This window comes from Poromitra crassiceps (genome assembly GCF_964638095.1).
Source record: "Poromitra crassiceps genome assembly, chromosome: 4".
NCBI lineage: Eukaryota > Metazoa > Chordata > Actinopteri > Beryciformes > Melamphaidae > Poromitra > Poromitra crassiceps.
The window spans coordinates 73,667,279-73,684,620 of NC_139626.1; the positions used below are offsets into that span (position 1 = coordinate 73,667,279).

Below are 17,342 nucleotides of genomic sequence, written 5' to 3' on the forward strand. Positions count from 1 at the left end.
TTAATAGTTGGGGGAATCATCTCAAAGATAATTTAGTTCACCTACAAAAACAACCAGGTGGTCAACATAAAAGGATTTGCAGTGGGCTATGCAAATGCATGTCGAAAATTACAGGCGGAGATGACAACAACTTCTACCTTTTTGAAGCAGCACAAAGAACGGTACGTTGAGGCTGTTACCGTGACGGGCACTGCCCCCTAGTCCGACACCTCACGAGTCCGAAAAATGTGCATTGGACAGACATCTCATTAGTCCGACAGCTCGTTAACCCGACAACGAAAATCTCACTAGTCCAACAGCTCGTTAGTCCGAAAATAATGCACTCTGACTGCAGCGCAAATGATTTTTTTCTCCTTTCTCTCTCACCCCCTCTCTCTCATGGACATAATGTAGTAAACCTGCTGTGGCAGGAGATGTTTGGGGGGTGTACACACACACACACACACACACACACACACACACAGCGGGGGAGAGAGAGCGAGTGTGTTAAATCACAAACCGGCAAGGTCTGCGCTGTGCGTCCTCACCGCCCTATCTCTCCACGCACGCATCCAAGTGGAAATGGGACCAGCGCAGCCATGCAGTTTCCAAGTTTCTAAATTTTTTTCAGTGATCGATCATTTAGGGAACATTATTAGCGCCGCTGCCGCCTGTGAGAGTAACATGAGTCCCTGATAATGAACTCTGATCTGAACTCTGATTGATCATTTGTTATGAGGCTGTGTGATGCAGCACCAGGGAGCATTACGCACAGGTGAGGTAGCCTATGTTACATTTTTCAACACCTAAGATTGTCATTAAGCTGTAGGAGCACAAACACATTTCTTTTAGATTGATCACAAACAACTCCTACAGTAGCTGCACTATCCGTCATGTGGTTTAAAACAGGTCGCAGCAGCAAATTATGTTATTATTCTTGACAATTTGGCAGCGCTCCGAAAGACACAATAGGCCTATAGGCTACGATGTAACGTCCTTTTCCTTCCAGCCTGTTCTAACCGGAGTGCGTTTCCATATTATATCGTACAGTGTGGGGATATGAATAATAACGCACGTCGGATCATAAATTAGACATTCGTGTCATCAGGCCATATATATATATATATATATAGGCTATAGCCTAGCAGTGCAGTGCCATGCAGTAGCCTACTGGAATTAGTGAATGATCAAAAACATTAGGCTATGTTCATGAGAGGGAGAGGGAGGGGGGGGGGGTCGGGGGTGAGAGAGAAAGAAGAGAAAACCAGCGGAGAAATTTGCCGTTTTGTAGGCTTCAGTCTAGACTGAATGAGAACAGTGACTTGCGCTGCTGTCAGAGTGCATTATTTTCAGACTAACGAGCTGTCGGATTAGTGAGATTTTCGGGTAACACTTTACAATACTGGTGCAAACATGTGCATGAATGCATGCTTAACTCATGATGAATTAAGCCATTAATTGATGCTTACCGCATCATCAACTAATGAAAGGTATGTTTGATGAACACACCGAGTCATATATGAATTACTATTAATTAAGTAGGCTATGCCTAGATCATCATAGTTAATTCCTCATCAACACACTGTGTTCAATAATACCGTAATTCATGTGTTAATTACCACTATTAATGTCACTTTTCCCCAACCAATCTGCATTTTCCTTCCTTCTTAGCTATGTTTTATTCCTGCTGTAATTTGCCCTGTTTTTAATATGTATTTATGTTTTTATTACGTGAAACTGTTTTTATATGCACTGTAAGGCGCCCTTGGGTGTTCCGAAAGGCGCCTCTAAATAAAATGTATTATTATTATTATCCAGCTCCCTGCAACTGGAACTTTAGCGTTAGCAGACCGCAATGCCGATAGCCCACATCAGAACCAGCTGAGCGAGGCGGTGTGCAGCGTGTCAGGGACCGGCTGGATCTAACCTCTCCCAGCCATTAGCTCGTTCATCATGTGCATTCCTTCCTCTTTGAAGCTTGGTCCACTGCAGGGACACAGAACATGTGGCCGGTGTTTTGTGCCTATCTTACCGGGTGTCTACCGCGTTGATACCAGCGGTGGAAATGGGCCATGCACAACCCAGCAGGCCAGCCACCCCCTACCACTACCCAGGCTAAGAGCCTCTCTCCCGGCCCGACACCCAGGGCAGCCCCCCTACTACCACCACCCATCCAGTCGCCTGCAACCGGGAAATCGATTGAGTTTCCCCCGTTGCATAACGAAGACGGGATGCGCTAGTCACGCTCCTCCTTGTCCGAGCTAGCCTAGCCCGTCACGTGAACTCACATTTCATTTCCAAATGAAATGTGAGTTCACGTGACGCAGCTGTGCTGTAGTCTATGATACTATCAGTAGGCTATCATTCTGATTACTTGTTACTAGTGTAGTAGTGTAGGCTACGCTATTTTATGGAGGTTCCTCTCGTGGCTCAGGCTGATCGAGTGATGCTTGGTGCTCATGGGTAAACTCAAATTGACAGTAGCCTAAAAGAGGCTTGCCCATGGGTTTACCCAATCTGGCATCTGAGTGAGCGTGCTATTACTGGGCCACTGTCAAGGTATCCACGAGAAAACATATTATTTCCGGCCAAGACTTTCAGAATAAAAGTCGAAATTCATGTTGTAACCAGCTACGCAGTACTGCGCTCTGCGTGCTTTTATTTTTGATGGCAGGCTGAGGCAACGGAAGTAATTGTTTGTGTGCCATGTCTTTCTTGACACTTATTCTCGTGGTCGAGAGCAACCAGGTGGTTTGCACAAGGTGGTGGTCGTTTTGCAAATATCAGCAGCCTCCGTGTTCTTATTCTACGAAGAGTACAAACTGCAAAGCCTAAGAGTCGGTCACAGTGGTGGTGGCAGTGTCGAATGGATATCAATCGCAAGAGGAACGAGCGGGTTTGTTAGAGTTTCAGGTAGCTAGCCGTAGCAATTTAGCTTTAGCAATTTAGCTAGCTTGTGGCTTAGCTAGCTTGCTTGTTGTGTGTGCGTGCATGGTGGAGACCTGTCGCTACAGTCACGTTGGTTCGGGAAGTGAAGAGCAACACAAGTGAAAAAGGACGAGAGATGGAAGTTGGAGTTGGACCCGCTGGAGAGATCGAGCAACGCGGGCCGTGGGGTTACATGCTGCCACTCCGACGTGCTGCCACTCCGACGTTCTGCCACTCCGAAATATCGGCACTCAGAAAGGGGGTCTATATTCCCCGTTTTTCACTAACCTCTCCCAGCCCCCACGCCAAACCTAACCTCCCCCCATGCCTAAACCTAACCTCCCCCAGACCCTAACCCAAAACCTAACCTCTCCCACCCCCACGCCTAAACCTAAGGTCGGCATTGCGGCTTCTAAGGTGAACGACCGCCAGTCCGAATAATGGAAGTTAACGTTCGGAGTGGCAGCATGTCGGAAAGGCAGAGGAACCCCGGGCCGTGGGTAGGAGAGGGGAGAGGCCAGACTGTTTTCCCCCAGCTGATACAGACAAGGGGCACTGGAGAGCGAGTCCTTGCTCCAGGGCAGAATGGACATGTTCACAAACTTGATAAATAAATGTGCTTTTATAACTCCAATGATGGTCTTCACTGATTACCTATATATTTTGAATTGTTCTCATGACTGGAATGCATGCAATTGTGTTGCTATACTGTATAAAAGTGATTTCATGATCAGCATCCATCTACATTAGCTAATGATTTGTGAGGATATCATTATGTAGTGACTTTACAATGTGGCACAAAACTATTAATTAATACATAAGTATGTCGTGACTTTACTATGTGTGGCACATAACAATTAATTAATACATAAGTATGTTGTGACTTTACTATCTGTGGCACATAACTATTAATTCATACATAATGATATAGGCACTTGTGAGGCACAACACTTAACTCATACATATATATGTGGTTCTTGGCATGCAAGACATACATCCAGTGTTTGATGTCTGTTGGAGATGCACAGTGGATACAACGTCAGAGAATGTGTTGGAGTTGGTCTGGTTCAGGGCTACCAAGGCGGGCTACTACACGCATAGCCTATATCAGAGCAGCAACATCGGAATGATAGCTACAGCTGCTGAAATAGACGTACCCGGCTAAGAGGTTCTGAAGGGCTCTCCCGGAGGTGTGGGACCCAGGCAAGGTGAGGGGCAGGGCGGGTAGGGGTTGGGTGGTGGTAGCCTGGGTAAACCCAGCCCCCAGTGACCTGCTGTCAGACAGACCCTGCTCACTAGTCAACAGGTCTGAGAGCAGGTCACGTGGGGGCTGGGTTTACCCGTGGTAGTAGGGGGGCTGCCCTGGGTGTCGGGCCGGGAGAGAGGCTCTTAGCCTGGGTAGTGGTAGGGGGTGGCTGGCCTGCTGGGTCGTGCATTTAGACACCCGGTAAGATAGGCACAAAACACCGGCCACATGTTCTGTGGACCAAGCTTCGAAGAGGAAGGAATGCCCATGATGAACGAGGTAATGGCTGGGAGAGGTTAGATCCAGCCGGTCCCTGACACGCTGCACACCGCCTCGCTCAGCTGGTTCTGATGTGGGCTATCGGCATTGCGGTCTGGTAACGCTAAAGTTCCGGTTGCAGGGAGCTTGATGTCGATAGTGGTAATTAACACATGAATTACGGTATTATTGAACACAGTGTGTTAATGTATGTGTTGATGAGGAATTAACTATGATGATATAGGCATAATTAATTAATAGTAATTCATATATGACTCGGTGTGTTCATCAAACATACCTTTCATTAGTTGATGATGTGGTAAGCATCAATTAATGGCTTAATTCATCATGAGTTAAGCATGCATTCATGCACATGTTTGCACCAGTATTGTAAAGTGTTACCGATTTTCGTTGCTGGGTTAACGAGCTGTCGGACTAATGAGATGCATCATTTTTCGGACTTGTGAGGTGTCGGACCAGTGAGGTGTTGGACTAGTGCCATGGCACCACTGTAACATAGTTACTAACATTACAGGCTCTGTGTCAGCCATTGTACAATGATCTGTTTATTAAAACAGACGAGTGTTGTCGGTGTGACTCCTTTCATCACCTGAAACGAGATTACATATCTTCTAATTTGGATGGCCACTCACTGCAATCTGATAACTTTACAGCAGCGAAATCGCAAGTTAACATTAATGTTACTCCTTCAATTGAAAATGAATGATTTCCACTGGATTGCACCGTGTATCGTCACTTGATGTGGGAGAGAGAGAGCGAGAGAGACAGCGAGCGAGAGAGAGAGTTGATAGCCTACTGTAGTACAAGTTGATTATGCAAAACACACACACACACACACACACACACACACACACACACACACACAGATTATTCCTCCATAAAGTAGGTGAGTAACTTCTGTGGCAGACTGGCAAATTGCCACACTGTCCATTATTTTATTTTTCATTTACATTAATCTTTTTACTTCATTTAGGCATACAAAAAATGTCTGCAAGCAGGAAAATATGAAAGTGCAACGTCAACAAACTTGTTTTAAAAACAAATACTCCTTTTAAAAAGCATTCATGACTTGTGTAAATTGTATTACTCTTGTTAAAATGGCATTGCATTTGGCGAGGAGCGCATTATGACTTGTTTAACTCAAAGTTTATGACTTGGACTTGACTTGGGACTTGTTTATTTGTTTATTAAAAAGGATCCCCATTAGCTGCGGCCTGAGTCTTCCTCGGGTCCAAGACAAAAACACATTAGATGATACAATCATTAAAATACAAAAACACAAGGTAAAGGAACAGAAGAGAGAAGCAAATCAATCAATAAAAAGCAAATCTAAGCTAAGACAGACAATATCTTGGCCAGCTAGCCCTATAGCTGGCCAAACCCAACAATCACAGTAGCCTACACGTCATATAATTTTTTCTTAAAGGTGGTTTGTATCATTTTAGATAGTTCTACACGCTAATGCCTGTGCAAATGGTCATTTTTCTGATCAGTATGTTTTTAATTTGTTATTTGACATATAAAAAGGGATGATTGACAGGTGTGGCAGCCAGTCTCAAACCGTCATTGGCTGGACATGCTCTTCATATTATAGATCTTAGAGTGTTAGTTTTACATAGACAAGACACAGTACTGCTTGGTAAAACACTGGTGCGCGAGGAAGTAACGTTGGTTGGGGACTGAAGTAGTAAGTTCAGAAAATATGTGTTTTATTAGTTACTCCAGCTACGTTATCAGTTATTTTAATACACAATGGTTTTAACGGATGCAGGCTAGCATTATCCGCTTGTGTTAGCCGGCTGTTTTGCATTATTTGTCGGCTTAATATTACTATAACAACCGATGGCTGATACAAGCTCAATCTCCGACAAATTGAGTCTAGCTGCTATTTCCCCACCGAGGCATGTCTTTCCTCCAGGGGGCAGCATGGAGCAGTGAGCAGCTTTACAGTACAGCGGCGCAATGGCGTCAATGGTGCAACGTTGCGTCAATCTGTCTTTTCACTGCCATACGATAGATAGCGCTCTTGGCCACCTTATGAAATGCTTACCGATCGTGGAGTCCTCTGCAAGCCAACGTTTTTCCCCCCACAAAACCAGCCAGCATTCTCAGCGGGGTCCACCCACTATGCCGAACACCCGCTATGCCGACCACCCACAGTGCCGACAGCCCGCAATGCCGACGTTAGGTTTAGGCGTGGGGGGTGGGAGAGGTTAGGTTTAGGCGTGGGGGCTGGGAGAGGTTAGCTCCAGCCGGTCCATCGACACGCTGCACGCCGCCTCGCTCAGCTGGTTCTGCTTGTGGGCTATCGGCATTGCGGGCTGTCGGCACATAGACGGGGCACCGGATCTCCCTTCATGCAGTAAGCTCAAAACATATCCAGCCTGCCAGGCTGAGCCTCACAGCGGTACACACAGTTGTTTCCCCCGGGCTGGACGCATTGTCACCAGGCTGGGAATTTCATCATTTTAGGGGCAAGGACATCTGGCCTTCGGCGTCGCAATTTTTTTTAGGGCACAAACCCAGCAAACATTTTCACGTATACCGACCGTCTTCTGCACGTCAAACCACTACATCTAGTCAGGGTCTAAAAAACTATCTGGAATGGAAATCGTAGCGACGTAATTCGTCTACTTTCCCACAACATTGAAATATGCCGCTCCCACAACGGCTATATTCAAATATTCTGATAAAAATCTGCACAGTGTGCATCCAGCAGAGTTGCATATAGCCTATTGTATGTCCAGATTCAACGATTTTTGCTACATCGAAAGAAAAAAATATCACCTCGTAATTCCCGCGGCGCCCGCTTCGGTGTCCTGTGTCTTAACCACTAGGCTATCGATTTTGTTAGAAAGAGTGCGGATTTGGTCATATATAGAATACTTAACATTGAGAACTTAGCATTTTGACGTGACGGTCCCTACTGGAACTTGCATTGCTAGGCTGCCTCGCTAATTCTGTTTCATGATTCCAACCAGCGATGAGACAAGTATATTTATATCATTTACGATAATGTAACCAACGTGACTTGACCATTTATTTAGCAGACATCACCATACAGCCAGGGGCGGGGCTTACGGGGTTGCACGGGGGGGCACTGGCCACCCCTGTAATCACCCCGTGTGCCCCCCCAATTCTCATTAAATTCGTTGGCTCTTATTGTCGTCAATCATGGTGTGCTACATGCTTCGCGTTGTTGCCAAATCTACTTATTGTAAGCGACTTTTGGCTTGTGTTTTCTGTAAAGTAGCTTGGGCTTGTTTCCATACTTGGTTGCTTGTTTCTCTCTCGAGATCTGGCAACACTCAACACACAATCAAGTCAGTCAGAGTCGTTGGTTCTGCTGGACTCGGGGGAAGATAGTTTTGCACAATTTGCAGGATTATGTGTGCCCTTCTTGAGGTAAGAACACTATATTTAAATTCCTGGATTACATTGCAAGTATGTGAGTCATAACAAACTAACGTTACTGCCAATTTGGTTCTGTTTCTAACGTTGCCGTGGTTAGCCTGGTTACATGCTGCCACTCCGAAATATCGGCACTCAGAAAGGGTTCTATATTCCCCGTTTTTCACTAACCTCTCCCAGCCCCCACGCCAAACCTAACCTCCCCCCATGCCTAAACCTAACCTCCCCCAGACCCTAACCCAAAACCTAACCTCTCCCACCCCCACGCCTAAACCTAAGGTCGGCATTGCGGCTTCTAAGGTGAACGACCGCCAGTCCGAATAATGGAAGTTAACGTTCGGAGTGGCAGGGCTTCGGAAAGGCAGACAGTTACCGGTTAGCCTGGCTCAAACCCAATTCAACTGTTGCCTAGCATTAGCGTCACCACCAGCTAACTAGCGTTAGCAGAGCCTTCCTCAGCCTGACTCAGTCAAAACACAACCAACAAACCAACCACCTACCGTTTAATTTGGTTTTGTTTGCTAGTGTTGTGCTTTAGATAGCCATGTGGGCTGGCTAAGGCTTGGCTCAAACCCAACCAAACTACCATTTGAATGTGGCTCTGTTTGCTGACATTAGTGTTGTTGGCTAGTCAGCTGGCTTAATCAAACTCAACCAAACCTCTTAATTTGGGTCTGTCGGCATAGCATTGGCATTAGCCAGCCAGCTAGCTCCATCAAACCCATTATGTGGACAATCATTGCTTTAGACTTTGTTTGTCTCCACTGAATTAATAGTAACGTTAGCTACAATAAGTAAGTTAGTTGTTTGCTATTTATTGCATGTGTGTAGCAGCAAGTGTTTCTTGTTCTACATTAATTCAACATTAAAAGTAGAGGGAAATAATGTTATCCACTTACATTTAAGTTGGGTATATAAAATAATTGCTTTCAATGCTTTGTATGTTCTCAAGGTAGATTTTACTAACCAACTAACACTTTTCTTGGGCAGGGTTGCAACACAAACCTGGATGATCTTAAGCATGAGGTCCATCAAGCCAAGCGGATCTTGGAGAGGAAGGGATGCAGGCTCTAACCAGTTTACTGGAGTTCACAGTATTCCTGGAGCCATTCAGTGAGGTCTTCCATGAACTGTTCAGGTTGTGCAAAATTGCTGTGGCCCTACCTGTCAGCACAGCTTCTTGTGAATGCAGCTTTTCTGCATTGAAATTGATCAAAAAAAATCCCTTGCGCACCACCATGAACAATGTCAGACCTTGGGGTGCTAAGTGTGGAGTCCAAGAGAGCCAAGGCCTTGGATATGGATGTGTTCCTAAGGGCATTTAGGGCACATGGAAATCGCAAAATTTTGCTGTCACTATTTACTCTTTAAAACTGACAGAGTTTTTGTTAACTGAGAAGCAGTTGCAATAAATCAGCATTTATAAAGTTATTTGACTTTTGTTTGATTACCTTTATTTAACTGATTTAAATGATTATAATACAAATTTAAGTCATTGTTATATTTTTTGAACAGGTTAGATCATACATTGGCCAATCATATCTCTATTAGACAGGTAAGGCAATTCTAAGACTGTATTGCAGATATGCATGTAGAGAGATAACAGTGGAACTATTATCAAAACAGTAATTATTCTACACTGTTATTCATTCTCTCTAATTGTGATTATTATACAGCTGTGATTATCAACCTTTTTCATATCAAGGACCTCCAATTTAGTCCACATTAGACCCATGGACCCTTAACTTGGTGAGATCAGTCTCTGAAAAACTCACATCTGAGAATTTTGTCATGTGATTTTGTCCTGAATTTTAAGACTGTTATTGCAGGTATGCATGTAGAGCAGTCATTGGTTCCCAAACTGAAGTACACATACCCCTCTGGGTACGTGGAGGTACTACAGGGGGTAAAGGGATAACAGTGAAACTATTATCAAAACAGTCATTCTCCTACACTGTGTTATTCATTCTCTCTAATTTTGATTACTATACAGCTGTGATTATTATCAGCCCTTTTCATATCAGGGACAGACCCATGAACCCTTAACTGTCTTGGTGAGATGTGTCACTGAAAATTTTTAACCTGAGAATTTTGTCATGTGATTTTGATAACAGTGAATCATTCTCCTACACTGTTAGTCATTATCTCTAATTGGGATTACTATACAGCAGTGATTATGAACCATTATATATATGAAGGACCTAAGTCCACATTAGACCCATGGACCACTAACTTGGTGAGATCTGTCTCTGAAAACTCAAATCTGAGTAGTTTTTTAGTTTGACATGATTTTGTCCTGAATTCTAAGACTATTGCAAGTAGAGATAACAGTGACACTATGATCAAAACAGTCATTCTCCTACACTGTGTTATTCATTCTCTCTAATTGTGATTGTGAACACGATGAAGACACAAATACACTGTAACTGTATAATTTAAGGAAAGTAATTCAATTGTTTGCACTTAGCAGTTGTTCCCCCCTGTGCCCCCCTCCTGAAAATAAGACATCCAACACCCAGAACACATTGCGTTCAGTTACGGCAAGAGTACGGCAAGAGTAATGGGACAATACACCACAGGATTCAGGATGTTTGTGATAAATACAATAAGAGACACTTGCAATGGGCACTTATATAAACGTGTTTTCATATTCAAAAAAAAAAGAAAAGGGCGTTCAATAAAAGTTCAAGTTCAAGTATATTTATTGTCATTGTTAAATTGCTCCAACAACGAGATATAGACAAGCATCTCCCTGAGACGTACAGTGAAACACCAAGGTAAAGTGCATCGGCCCAAATAATAAATACATACAATAAATAAATACATTATTCTATAAAGGCATCAGAGTTAGTGACTGTTCAGTAGTGCATGTAAACAGTGAGTCCAGAATGTTGTACAGAGTTCGTGAGCAATGAGTGTGAGACAGTCAGAGTTGGTCAGAGTTCATTGTTCAGCAGGCTGACAGCTTGTGGGAAAAAGCTGTTAAGCATCCTGGAAGTTTTAGAGCGGATGGACCTGTATCTCCTACCTGAGGGCAGGAGGACGAACAGATGATGAGCCGGGTGAGATGAGTCCTTGATGATGCTGTTGGCACGGCGCAGGCAGCGGGAGGAGTAGAGGGAGTGGATGTCCGGGAGCGAAGTCCGAATGATTTTGACCGCCGTTTTGATGACACGCTGCAGAGCGTGCTGGTCTGCTTTGGTGCAGCTGGAGAACCACACTGACAGACAGTATGTCAGCACGCTCTCGACGGCACATCGATATAAGTTCACTAGGAGCCTCTGTGGGAGATTTTCATGCTTAAGTTTCCATAAGTAGAAGAGGCGTTGCTGTGCTTTGCCAATCATGTCGGTTGTATTGGCGCTCCAAGACAGCTCCTTTGTGATGGTCAGACCAAGGAATTTGAAAGACGTGACGATCTCCACTGCCTCCCCGTTAATGAACAGGGGGGAGTGGTTGTGGTGGCTTGATTGGTCCATTTCAACCTCGCGCCCCCTGCCGCTGGAACCGCCCAGCGTTTAGCTGTCGCAGACTAGAGGCAGCTTGTCTCTGAACGGCTTCATGCTCGCGGGGCGGGACTAGGGCGTGACCTTTCGTTAAAGCTACCCAATGACAGCTCTTCCTACACATTTCGTCCCCCCCCACCTTCTGTGTACCCCGAACTTTCAGTCATATACTTTTGCCCCAGAGACAAAAAGCCGTGACAATGGATAACCTTGACGAAAGAATTAACAAAGTAAACTAAAGCTGGAGTTTGGCTTCAGAGTAGGCCAAAAATTAGAAGAAAACCAAAAGACATCATCTTACGGCAAGAGTAATGGGACAATACACCACAGGATTCAGGATGTTTGTGATAAATACAATAAGAGACACTTGCAATGGGCACTTATATAAACGTGTTTTCATATTAAAAAAAAAAAGAAAAGGGCGTTCAATAAAAGTTCAAGTTCAAGTATATTTATTGTCATTGTTAAATTGCTCCAACAACGAGATATAGACAAGCATCTCCCTGAGACGTACAGTGAAACACCAAGGTAAAGTGCATCGGCCCAAATAATAAATACATACAATAAATAAATACATTATTCTATAAAGGCATCAGAGTTAGTGACTGTTCAGTAGTGCATGTAAACAGTGAGTCCAGAATGTTGTACAGAGTTCGTGAGCAATGAGTGTGAGACAGTCAGAGTTGGTCAGAGTTCATTGTTCAGCAGGCTGACAGCTTGTGGGAAAAAGCTGTTAAGCATCCTGGAAGTTTTAGAGCGGATGGACCTGTATCTCCTACCTGAGGGCAGGAGGACGAACAGATGATGAGCCGGGTGAGATGAGTCCTTGATGATGCTGTTGGCACGGCGCAGGCAGCGGGAGGAGTAGAGGGAGTGGATGTCCGGGAGCGAAGTCCGAATGATTTTGACCGCCGTTTTGATGACACGCTGCAGAGCGTGCTGGTCTGCTTTGGTGCAGCTGGAGAACCACACTGACAGACAGTATGTCAGCACGCTCTCGACGGCACATCGATATAAGTTCACTAGGAGCCTCTGTGGGAGATTTTCATGCTTAAGTTTCCATAAGTAGAAGAGGCGTTGCTGTGCTTTGCCAATCATGTCGGTTGTATTGGCGCTCCAAGACAGCTCCTTTGTGATGGTCAGACCAAGGAATTTGAAAGACGTGACGATCTCCACTGCCTCCCCGTTAATGAACAGGGGGGAGTGGTTGTGGTGGCTTGATTGGTCCATTTCAACCTCGCGCCCCCTGCCGCTGGAACCGCCCAGCGTTTAGCTGTCGCAGACTAGAGGCAGCTTGTCTCTGAACGGCTTCATGCTCGCGGGGCGGGACTAGGGCGTGACCTTTCGTTAAAGCTACCCAATGACAGCTCTTCCTACACATTTCGTCCCCCCCCACCTTCTGTGTACCCCGAACTTTCAGTCATATACTTTTGCCCCAGAGACAAAAAGCCGTGACAATGGATAACCTTGACGAAAGAATTAACAAAGTAAACTAAAGCTGGAGTTTGGCTTCAGAGTAGGCCAAAAATTAGAAGAAAACCAAAAGACATCATCTTACCTCCCTAGCTACTAAAACAGGAGAAAAAGGGGGTTAAACATAAACTACTCCTACAGCTCCAACAAATTTTAAACTAACAAAGAAAAGAACAAGGATCCAGTGTGGCTGGTTGGGATCAGAGGAGAATGGGATATGGCCTTGCGCGGACCAGCGTCTGTGGTCTTGTCTCTTTTGTAGGCTGGGCGTTCCAACCTCCAACCAATCACTGCTCCATATGCCACTAACACTCACACATACACACCTGGAACCCACTCACACAATCACTGAGACAATCAGGGGAGAAAACACAAGCAATTAATGAAAATCAAACTGTAACATAAACCTAAAATACGACAGCAGTCGTAACAGTACCGCAGGGCGCTAAGAAGAGTGAGGCGTGCGGCCCAGCACGTAACAGGATGTGAGCTGCCATAACTGCAGGAACTGTACAACCAGCGGTGCCTCAGGAGGTCCCTGAAGATCATCAAGGACACAAACCACCCCCACAACAGTTTGTTCCCCCTGTTACCCTCAGGGAGGAGATACAGGGTCCCAAAGGCACGCACAAATCGCTTGCGAGACAGTTTCTTCCCGCAGGCCACGAGACTCCTTAACATGCACAAATAGCTGCTACAGTGGTAGACACATCAATAAGCGTGTTTTACCGCACCGTGGCATTAATTCTGTTTGCCGTTAGTATATGGTATCAAAGTGGGACACTAGAGGGCAGCAGCGCACAACTACCTACAGTATATGCAGCAAGCAGGGAGGCTCTCGCTCTCAGCGAGCACAGCAGCAGCTGAGAGAAAATTGTCATGATTTAGAGGTTTACAGTAGCCACCACCATATAGCCTTCACTATTTTATATATATTATAATATAGGCTACTGTATTCTCATATTAGCCTACGAAATCGAATCAATCAATCAATCATGTTTTGTCTCCCCTTGATGATTAAAGTCCCTGGAAACCAAAATCCACAAACTAACTATTAAATCCACTATTAAATTAACTATTAAATGTAGGGTCTTGTGAGTAATTGTGTGCCTCTGAAAAGAGAGATAATTACTTTCAACCCTAACCCCGAAAATCGACACTTTTCTACAAGGTCTGGATTTCCATTTCCTCATTGAAGAGAGCGGAGCGCGCGGTGCTAAAATGAATGATCTTATCACGTCATAAGATTTACTCGAATCACACACACGCATGCATGCATGCGCGCACACACACACACTGACACACACAAAGTAGCGCTGTGCGCTCGCCACACAGCGCGAGTGTGTTCGCCAAGCAACGCGCGAACACACACACACACACACACACACACACATTTTTCTGCTGCAGAAATGCCAAGCCTTACAGACATTATTATATTTTCATAATAATAGTACATTTCACCATATAGCCTTCACTATTTTATATATAGCCTATTGTAATATAGGCTACTGTATTCTCATCGGGACTGCCCCCCCGGACTGCCCCCGTTCCTTTATTTACATTTCAATAGGTTGGCCACATGAGACAATAGACAGGGTCTATAGGGTCCCCCAATTCCAGTCTACAGTGTCCCTGCAGAGCGTGGATTCTTGCTCGAGAACAGAATCAAAACAGCCATGAGAAGCCGCCTCAGCGAAGCAAAAGTCACAAGGCTGATGCGGATCGCAAGTTGTGGAAAGGGTTTGGAGGCCTTCAACTTTGCACATGCAGTGGAGCAGTTCAATGCAGTGAAGTCCCGACGCAAAAACGAAAACGGGCAGAACCGAGCAGCCAGCCACTTTATTAAAAACATTTTTTACAAGTGATTCTTCATTTATTAGTTTTCAAGTTATTTAATTTCACGTTCTAGAGACATTCTAGGCATGCCAGACAGTGCATGTATTTACTTGCCCAATAATGCTGCTATATTTGTTTAATTTATTGTTGCTTGCTGAGTTTGCACTTTGCAGTTAGGCCAAAAGCCTGTACCATTACGTACAATATGTTCAATTAGGTCTATGCTAGTTGCACCTGTGCAAACAGAATTAATGTGTGTGTAATAACAATAATATAACTAGGTTTAAATTATGTGAGAAAGAAATAACTATGCTATTTGCACATATGTGCAGTGAATATGCCACTGCTTTGGCATTTTTTTTTATTGCTTTACTGCCTTATTACTTGTTGTCTCTCTTGTTTTTCCTGCACCTTATTCTGCACTATGTTGTAACGGAGTCTACAGCACAAGAATTTCACACGTGATACTTGTACTACGGAGTGACAATAAAAATCTTGAATCTTGAATCAGTATACACATGTATCTATGGGTCAGCGTGGTGAAAACACGGGCCTGGCAGAGATCTGCACTCCACGGAGTGTACTTTTCTAGTTGTTATTGAGTCGCGGTTGGATAATGCCCGCGGGGGTGGGGTGAAGTCCTTATTTGTGGGGGCTTGTGGGTCTCGTTGAAGAGGCGGATAGCAGTTGAGTGGAAGCTATATACCAGACATCAGTCTTCTGCCAAGGGGTAGATGTGATCAGGAGGGTTTACCAGTCAGGCTGGGACATCTATGGAAAGACATGTCTATGCAACTCCAGTTCACTCACTGAATTGTGTGTGTGTGTGTGTGTGTGTGTGTGTGTGTGTGTGTGTGTGTGTGTGTGTGTGTGTGTGTGTGTGTGTGTGTGTGTGTGTGTGTGTGTGTGTGTGTGTGCGTGTGTGTGCGTGTGTGCATGCAGGTCTCATATGTAAAGGCCATAGACATCTGGATGGCGGTGTGTCTGCTGTTCGTCTTCTCTGCCTTGTTGGAGTATGCTGCTGTTAACTTCGTATCGAGGCAACATAAAGAACTGTTGCACCTCCAGAGGCCTCGCAAGAACAAGAACAAGGTACACTAATAACACATACCAACACTGACAAGAACAAGAACAAGAACAAGGTACACAAATAGCACATACCCCCAACACTGAACTTTCACAATATGGGTGCCCAGACAACCAAAAATTACAACACAACACAATGACCAGGAGTCCTGCAAAATGAAGAATAGCTTGACTTAACTGTGATCAATTTACATTTTTGTACAGTGGGGGCACTTCATGGTTATCACCCTTTCCATTGTTATCCCCCCAGCTCTGCACAGCCATGATGTGATTCATCTAAAATATTCATCCATCCATCCATCCATCCATCTATCCATCCGTCCATCCAATTCATTCATGCATGCATATCCATCCTTTCATCCATTTGGCAGGTTATGCAGAGCATTTTAATTTACAACAAATGTAAAGCTCTGGGTTTTAATGACATGGCCATTATAGGTTGGTTAAATCTTTACAGAGACACCAAAGGGTAGATATCAATGGGTCAATCCAGTCCAAAATCCATTACTTGTGGCGTGGCAGGGGAGTGTTTTGGGACAGTCATTTTTCTTAATCATATCAATGACCTTAATTCAGCTTGTTAATGTGATATATTTGTATATGCTGATGATGCTGCATTATTACTATCCCACAAAGAAAAAGTAGTTTTGGAAGATATCTTGAGCACACAGTCTCAAACGGTTGTGAGGTGGCTCTTGTATAACAAGGTTACCCTGCATTTAAGAAAGACAGACGGCACCCTCTTAGGCCGCATTTAGACTGCAGGTACATTGATTGATTGATATTTTTACTTGAGTGTCATGCACCTTAAGGTGCCCAGCCCATATGGGCTTACAAGACACTATATAATATTTACAATAGCCAAGATGGCCACACAACAAATCATAATATACATTTGTACAGAATCGAGAAAAGCAAAGGCATTTCAACAAAACATTCACTTTCCAAGAGATACAGTAATACTGGGTACAATGTTCCCTGTCTTATTCGCCAGGCAATTAATGTTATAGTTGTGTGTTTGTAGTATTTGGTATGTTAGTGATTTTAGACTATGGCTATTTTCTCCAGCTGTTAATAGCACTCACTATATAGTAGGGATGCACCAATCGATCGGCACGTGACCGGAAATGGCCGATTTCCAGCTGATCGGCCTCGACCGGTGATCTGCGCCGGTCAGTCTACATATCCGATTCTGTGTGCCGGTTGCCCCCCCCCCCCCCCCCCCCCCTTTTCACGTTACATGCGCGCACCCCAAACCACCGAGACAGGCAGCTACCACACACACACGCCAGCAAAATCCTCTGTGTGGAAATTTTTCACCGTCAGTGAAGAAGACAAAGCTCCCAGTTTGTCACACATGCAAGTCGAAAAGAAGCCGTGGAGACAGAGGTGCGGCCAAGTCCCGCTTGGCTGGAGTCCAGTCTGAGCAGCTCGCTCAACCTCAACCTGGCTCCTCTCTCTCTGCTCCCTCTCCCCGGGAAGCGGTGCTGCAGAAACCTGCCACAGCGCACAGCCGGCTTGGCGAGGTGAACGCGCGTGAACGTGATCATTGTTGGAGCCCTGTGTCCAGTATGATATAACCATTCCCCCGACCTGCT

The 17,342-nt window shown here is 44.8% G+C and overlaps 1 protein-coding gene across 1 annotated transcript in view; it reads left to right on the forward strand.

Moving 5' to 3' along the window:
• The window catches only part of LOC310776062 (glycine receptor subunit alpha-3-like), a gene marked incomplete at both ends in the record, with an annotated part of 255,247 nt that overhangs the window by 186,644 nt on the left and 51,261 nt on the right, over positions 1 to 17,342 (forward strand). Inside the window, one exon of the mRNA XM_083636211.1 lies at positions 15,601 to 15,747. Coding sequence (XP_083492337.1) covers positions 15,601 to 15,747 — 147 coding nt within the window. The remainder of the gene's footprint in view (positions 1 to 15,600; positions 15,748 to 17,342) is intronic.